This window comes from Cupressus sempervirens, chromosome 5 (genome assembly GCF_028749045.1).
Source record: "Cupressus sempervirens isolate cs-2001-9-10 chromosome 5, ASM2874904v1, whole genome shotgun sequence".
NCBI lineage: Eukaryota > Viridiplantae > Streptophyta > Pinopsida > Cupressales > Cupressaceae > Cupressus > Cupressus sempervirens.
The window spans coordinates 667973019-667981460 of NC_143122.1; the positions used below are offsets into that span (position 1 = coordinate 667973019).

At 36.4% G+C, this 8442-nt stretch overlaps 1 protein-coding gene across 1 annotated transcript; it reads left to right on the forward strand.

Annotated features, from left to right (window-relative positions):
• The first annotated feature begins 5934 nt into the window (after positions 1-5934).
• Positions 5935-6759, forward strand: LOC149557696 (chaperone protein dnaJ 20, chloroplastic-like). Its single transcript, XM_089786036.1, has one exon. The coding sequence runs from the start codon at positions 6117-6119 to the stop codon at positions 6651-6653; it is 537 nt and encodes a 178-aa protein (XP_089642162.1). The 5' UTR covers positions 5935-6116; the 3' UTR covers positions 6654-6759.
• Positions 6760-8442: the final 1683 nt, after the last annotated feature.

The following is an 8442-nucleotide window of genomic DNA, read 5'->3' on the forward strand; positions in this document are numbered from 1 at the left end:
ACCTTACCTTCCCTAGCATCTAAACACACTCCAACTCCCTTTCTGTTATTGCCCCCTCCTTTAGAAATCTCTTCAATGAACTTTCTCTATCCTTGATTAACTATAGTGACAACTTTTCCTCTTCATCCCTAAGAACATCCTCGTCATCAAACCACTAACCCAAGTTAGCGCTTAACTCATGTTATGGGTTTTTTGCATCTCAATCTCATTAGGAACATTATAAGAAGCCAACTTTGGGCTTTGAATATCCACCATTTGGGTCTTGACTCACCATCACTATATTCAAGAATTTTATCAATAGCCATTTTCTGCTCTTTCTCCCACCTTAATTGTTCACTCTCCAATATTGTTTGTAACATTTTCTATTAATCTTAACTCAACTATCATTCCTCTCAAGGAAAAAGGCTAGAACCATTTTCTCCTTTAGTTATTCGAATGACTTCTTAAGCTAAAGCCTCCTTTGCCAATCCTTTTCCTTTTTTAAAGACCACACAACTACCCTCATGGTCATCACCAAAATATTCAAAACACGTCATTAGCTCCTCCCCAACCACCAACCACTACCTCTAGGTTCCTCCATCTTAAAATTATCTACTCCTAGTCCATGAACCATGGTTGCATGCTTAATTGCATGTCTCCTCTTTGTTTTCATCTTCATACATATTACATTTAGTTGGTTGTTTGTATTAATTTGAGTTGAAGTTTTATAAAATCCTTTTTAATAAATGATCATGTTCTACCACTAACCGCTAAAAAATTCTATTCCATGAACTAATAATTAGTTATATCATATTATTCATGCACCCTGTATGCATGTCTATTGATGATTTAATAGTTACAATATGTACAACCCATCCACTTTTCTCCATCTTGCAAAATGCTTATACTTCAAAGCATCCCACTCAAGTCTCTTAAAATGATTGAATACAATTAATTTCATTAAAGCTACTTTGTGCATAACCTCTATGTATTTTTATGAAATGAAAAATGTAAAAAAAAAATTAAAATTAAAATTAATTTAATTTTAAATTATATTATTAATATTTTTCTTGATAGGAATGAGCTGAAGCCTAGAGTATTTATTATTTTAATATTATTATTTGTTGAGATTAATTATTGTTATTACATGTTAAGTTTGAGTAGACTCAAACCCAAGACTCCTGAGATGAAAGGCTCACAATTTACCATTGTGTAATAAACACTTGCCTTATTTTATTAATATTTCAAGTAATATAGATAATTTATATTTTTATAGATTATTTATTTATTTTTACATTTGAGTTGTAGCTATAATTTCCTATTGCTTATCCCTTGAACCTCATTAGATGTAAGTGCTAGTTTTGGCTTCAAATTCCTAAAGCTATTTTATGAGTTGTATTTTTATCTTTTGTATTTAAGAGGTTTCTTTGATTGTTCTAGTGGATGGGTTATATAAGGAAGGTGATCGTAACACTGCCTTTTTTCATAAAACAGTGCAATCTCCCTAGAATCAGAGCACTATCTCTTCTTTGGTTAATTCTCAAGTTATCCAACTGAATTCCTTGCCAGCTTTGTTTTAGGAGGCTATTTGGTACTTTTCTACCCTCTTCTCTCAGGACTCTTCTCCTGCTGATAATGAAGAAAATCTTATTTTGTCCTGTATTCCTTCCCTTATCACTCAAGAAATGAATGATTATCTCATGCGTCCTATTTCTTTGGAAGAGATGGAGGAGGTGGTCTTTGGCATGCCTAAGGGGAAGGCTCCTGGTCCTAATGGCTTTCCAGTTGAATTCTTTCAGGAATTTTGGGACATCATTAATCATGATTTGTTGGCGGTGGTTAAAGAATCCTATGCTAGCAAGAAGATGCTTCGAGCTTTGAACTCTACATTCTTGACTCTTATTCCTAAGAGAGAGGGTGCTAATCAATTGGAGTGTTTTAGACCAATTGCCTTATGTAATGTGGTTTACAAATTTATTACTAAGTTGATTGCTGAGAGATTGAAAAGGTGGCTAAGGCCTACGATAGAGTTAAATGGAGCTTCCTAAGGAGTATTCTTCTTTCTTTTGGATTTAGCTCTGACTGGGTGAGTTGGATTATGAGTTGTGTTACTTCTGCCTCTTTTTCAGTTCTTATTAATGGTCAACCTTCTCAACTATTTGGTGCTTCTAGAGGCCTCCGCCAAGGTGACCCTCTCTCCCCATATTTATTCATCATCATGGCTGAAGGCTTGGGCAGATTCATTAAGCATCAGGTGTCCCAGAATTCTATTCAAGGTTGGCGGTGGGGTAATGGCTTACCTTCTCTTTCCCATCTTCAATTTGTTGATGATTCTGCTCTTGTTGGTCTTGCTAGGATCAAGGAAACTGAAGCCTTTCGACATGCTTTGGACATTTATTTGGCAGCTTCAGGCCAAAAAGTTAATGAGCACAAATCTTCCATTTACTTTTTTAACACTCCTGATTCTATTCAGCACATGATTGTTGGTATCCTACGGTTTCAGATAGGATCACTTCCTTTGACTTATCTTGGCATCCCTATTTCTGTTTCCAGGCAGCCACGTCTCTTCTGGCAAAATTTGATTACCAAGCTTCAGGATAAGGTAAATCATTGGACTCATAGATGGCTTTCTACTACTGCCCGGGTTACTCTTCTTCAAGCTGTTATCCAAGCTCTTCCTACTTATCGAAGCATGGTTCACGCTGCACCTATTTACTTTCTCAAGGAGTTTGATGCTCTTTCTCGACAATTCCTTTGGAGTGGTAATTTGCGTAGTACTAAATGGAGCCTGGTTAATTGGGCAACTGTTTGTAGGCCTAAAAAGGAGGGTGGTCTTGGTCTTCGATCTGCTCTATTGAGTAGTCAAGCTTTGGCTGCTAAAATTTATTGGCGATGGTGCTTTGGACAACATCAACTTTGGGCTCGTATTATCACTCATAAATATTTTCATGGTGCTGATCCTTGCTCTGTTTCTGCACTTCCTCTTGAAGGTCGTGGCTCAATGGTTTGGCATACTTTGAAGACAGGTGCGATGTTGGTAAAGAGGGGTATGTTTTGGATATGTAAAGGAGGTTCTCAGGCTTTGTTTTGGTCTGATGCTTGGGATGGATTCCCTTCCATTTTATCCATATACCCTCATCTTTAGCCTCTTTGTGACTCTTTTCTTGCCGCTGGATGGGATAAAGTGGCTCATTACAAGACTCCTTATCAATTGGGACCTGTTGTTGGTTACAGATGGAAGCATTCTTCTAATTGGCCTCCTGGAGGTACAGACATGGATCGTCAGGAGCTTTCTCAAATTCTGGCCTGTAGAGAGTGTTCTTCTTTGCTTGGTCCAGATGTTTTGGCTTGGGGCGGTACCTTGTCTGGTAAATATCATGTCTCTACTGGGTATCAGGAGATAACTAGACAATTATTTGGGGATGCTGAGGTCCCTTGGTGGAAGCAAGTTTGGAATAAAATTTCTTGGTCCAAGTGCAATTTTTTTATGTGGCTAGTGGCTCACAACCGTTGTCTTACCTGGGATAATCTTTGTAAACGTGGATTTCAGGGCCCCTCTTATTGTGTTTTGTGTGGTAATGGAGAGGATTCTATCTCCCATCTGTTCTTCCATTGCTCCTATTCTACTTAGATATGGCACCTTTGGTGGAGCGCTTGGGGTTGCTCTTGTCAGCATGCTTCCTCTTTGCCTGAGTTTTGGGCCCGCTTGGGTACTGCTCCCTCCAAGTCTTCTTTTCTCCATGCTGCTTGGATTGCTAGCCCATCTTTCATGCTTTGGCATATTTGGTTGGAGAGGAATCGTCGCATATTCCAAGATGTTCGGCTTGGTGTTTTGCATCTTTGGTGAAAAATATCACATTCTCTTCAGGAAACTATTCTTGTGAAGTGTGAGCTTGATGGGGGTATGGATCCGGTTGATCTTGCTATCTGTAATCGCCTCAATTTTCATCTGCAGGATGGGGCTGCAGCTCATAGGTTTCCTTCTATGTCTAGGCAGCTTCACCATCAGAGGAAGGGTCGGGTTAACCGGGATGGGCACTGGACTCCTCCTCCATGTGGAGTTCTAAAAATTAACACTGATGGTTCTTCCCGTGGGAATCCTGGTCCGGCTAGTATTGGTGGAGTGGCTCGTTGTAGTTCTGGGGATGTTAAATTTTTCTTCTCAGTTCATAAGGGTGATTATACTAACAATCTCATGGAAGCTCAGGCTATTTTATATGTTGTGGAACAGTGTTGCTTGCGGGGATGGAGTAAGATTATCTGTGAGTCTGATTTCCAGGTGGTGGTGAACATGCTTTCTTCACAAGAGCTTGAGGATGTTAGTTGGCAGCTGGCCACTGTTGTTAAGCAGATTCTTTTCTTCTCTTCCTCTTTTCAGTTCATTAGGTTCACATATATTCCTCGTGAATGGAATAGAACTGCTGATTGTTTAGCCAAATGGGCATCTAGTCATGATCCGGGTTGGAATATTAGGGATAGGAGGCAACTGTCCTTTGAGATAGTGCAAGAATTTGATGATCTTGTTGCTTAGGATCGAGCTCCTTGTTGAGCTCTCCTTGTTGTATTTCTTTCTGTCTTAATAAATTTTTACCCCTCTTTTTGCAAAAAACATATGATCATATATGCCTTGCATGTTGATGTTACTTACTATTCACAGTGCAACACAAATATGCAATTGTGGTGTAGAGTTCTAAGGTATGTCGTAATTGCTTAATAGAAACAAAGAATAATAATGGAGAAAATTTGATTGATAAAAGGTTATTATTACACTTAAGGATGTTCCCCCAATTTTTAATTTTATTTTTTAAAGATAATATAATATACTCTATTAAAATGAACTCGTAGATAATGCAAAATTTAATTTACTAATCTCAAAATTATATAAAAATATTGATAATACTACAATTTAAAAGATATCTAATAAATATAAATATTTTACATTGATTTAATTATTTTATTTATGATATTCTTAATACTATTGCAAGTATTGGCTTAGTGTCATATAATTTTTAAGTTTTGGTGTTGCAATTCTTGTCACTAAAGTTTAAATTTCAATCAAATATTATTGTAGAATGTTTATGTTAAAAATGAAGTGTCAAGATCTCCAAATCAGAAATATTTATCCATTTATATAAATACCTTAAACTGAATAATACATATAATCAAAATACATTAAAAAATTTAACAATTTTTTTTGTGGACCTTTTTTCCTCTAAATTTTCAATTTAAGGGGAATTATAGCTCTTTAATAGAAACACGGAATCATCTTTCAACGGCCTAAACATCACAAACTAAGTTTGATTTTTAGACTAAAAGTATTAAATAGTCAAAGTTAACTTATTTTTTCCAACCTTAAATTTTCTCTTAGTGCTTGATGTTTAAGGATGATCAATGATCTCAAACAAGACCTGCTACATCAAGCATGATCAATGATCTCAAACAAGCCCTGCTAAAAGATATATAAGAATCGTGTGATGTCTAATGATGACCAATGATCTCAAACAAAAACTGCTAAAAGACATGTAAGGATTGAAATTGAAATCGTTCCTTGACATGAACCCGTAATCTGAATGCCCTACAATACTGTTTTAGACAACTAGGTAACTAAGTTGTTTAACCCCTTATAATTCCACCAACCACAATATCTTATTGAAAAAACAAAAGTAATGATAAGGTTTAAATCAGCCCTCGTAGTCTTTGAGAGGAGAGATATCTAGAAGACCGACTCTTTGCTTGCCTCACCACTTCGCTTGTTGAAGACGCGTGACACAAAGTCTGCGGGAATCCGTAAGCGGTTTAACATTGCTGGCTCCCACAAGAGAGGAAAAAATGAAATCGAAGATCGATGGAAACAATGGTCCCGGCACACAGATGGAACGTTAAGTGGGGCACGCGGCCCCCACTTATTTCTAGAAGCCAACGAATATCCCACTGATTTGTATGCCTTTCCTATCCTTCTGCAAAACCCCAATTCGATTTCCATCTCTCTATATATATGTGCTCTAAATTGTTTATTCTCACCATCAAACCAAGTCTTGTTTTTTGATCCAATCAATCAATTTGAATTTAAGGTGCAATACTGAATTTCCGGCAAAATTGTAATTTCTGGCCAATTCGAAGCTCTGTGGAACAGATCAATGGAGTACACTGCATCAATCAGGGGTTTACAGGCATCCCGTCTTACGAGCAACTCTGCTTCTTCTTCTGGATTTTCACGGCTCAGATTTGGAGCGAAGCCGAAGCATTCGACAAGTATTAGGGCTTTTCACTCTCAAAAAGCTTCCTTTCCTTCTCCCCCTTCTTCATCTTCGTTGTATGATGTGCTCTGTGTCTCTCCAGACGTGAGTGCTCGTGATATAAAGAACGCATACCGTAAAATGGCTCTGAAATATCATCCTGACGTCTGCCCTGCTGAAGATAAAGAAGAGTGCAGCAAATTGTTTGTGAAAGCTCAGGAGGCGTATGAGACTCTGTCAGATCCCCTGCTCCGTCAGGATTATGACTGGAGGCTGCAGAACATGTTCACAGTAGGCGATTATGAAGGCGGATTAGGGAGCAGTCAAGTGTGGGAAGCTCAGCTGATGGAATTAATTAGGAGGAGATCGGGAAGTAACTTGTCCTCATGGGGCAGCAGAATGAGAAGACGAAATCAACAGGAAGCTTATGCTTGCTGATGATTACAGTCGATTATCTGAGATATTTTTTGTAAATTGGATTGTAAAATGGGGCGTTTGAGCGCCTTCTAGTTTTGTAAATAGCAAATTATTGATTTTCTGTTAATTGCATTCCTTGTTAGAGATTTAAGAATTAATTTGGGGAAATAGAATGATAGTTTTTTAATGCACTTTGGAATAAAACTATCGTACAGTGGCTGTCATATTTACCCATTTTCTTGGCTGTCAAAAGTTAAATATCAATGTGATCTTGGCAGATGGTTTTTGTTTTTCCAATTTAAAGGTAGAACATGCCAAAATTATTAATATGGGTGCCAAATGCGGCAATATTAAAAGATGCACCAAAATGTTTGACAAAATGTCTTAGCCTAACGCATCTTCAGAAACTTAAACGATATTGAGTTATGCACACGATAGATGTTTGGGTTAAGCGCTGCAACTGTTTCATCACAGATCGGAACAAGATGTGGTTGCATTGACTGCATGGCGTCCATAACCTTTTAGACGAATGTAGCATAGACTAGAAGAAGTTTGTATCTGTTATACTTCCTATAAAGATGAACTGATTGGTAATTATAGAACCCACTTTTAAGTGTAGTATGGAATGATTCTTCGCATATTGTGAATTGTTATGTTGTAAGGTGACGTTTTATTATACCTGGCTTATTTGTGCTGATGTCAATTGATGCACAGTGAGATTGATTAGCAGTAGCAGAATATGCGAATCTCAATTATACGGTTTGTATTTAAGTCTTATTTATACTGAAGATTCAAATTCTGGATTCTGGAAACAGAAGGTAGCCGCCTTCTAGAGGGAAGAAAAGAATTGTACAGGGAAAGCTAAATGATATAGCGCTAGAGTCATCGTGATGACAATTTGTAGTATAATATAATAATAAAAATATGCATATTTCATTGCTTTTCTTTAGAAGTATCTTCTTATCGACTACCGTGAGACTTGATAACACTACCTTTATTTCCATGTTACGTTTCCCTGGATCTCACGACAAACGAAGAGGTCTGTTTTAGTTTTAAAATATAAAATTCTCTATCACACTCCTCGAGCCTAGAACTCATTAATGCCACGGCAATTCCCACGAAGTTTCCAATGATTCTTCTATGATATGGATATTGAAAGTACCTAATATGTAGCTGATAGATTATTATATTGGAGAATTAGTAAGGTTATAAATTTCTTGCTTCTAGATACTAAATTTTAGTCAATCGTATTTAAGTAATTTTGAGTCTATCAATTTGTTTTATAATTGAGAAAATCTGATATATTTATAAATTATATGTAATATTATTTATCAATGTTTTCATTGGCTTCCACTAATAAAGGGAAAAAATATTTTTCAAAATTTAAAATTAATGAAATTTTCGTAGACTAGATTAAACATAACAAGTATAATGTTTTTAAATACAACTTAATAGTGCAGCTGGAGCGATTGAGTTAAGTTGCATTAATACAAATTTATTTCTACTTCATTATTTCGCATGCACATCAAGCTTTTTTATCTCTAGATATTATGGGGTCTTGAGGTTTCCTTGCACAAAGTGAATGCACTCTTCACATATTTTATTTTTCAACAACCAATTACAATTTTTGAATATGGTTTAATGGGCACCATTACCATAATATCAAATTCTTGAATTTTTCAGCTTTTTTGGCTCTCTGTTCGGAAATGGTTGATATCCTTTTGTGGGCTTCAACATTCAAGACTTTTATAAGAACAAATTCATTCTACTAAAACAATATTTACAATATTTTGTTTCCTAATCTATGCTC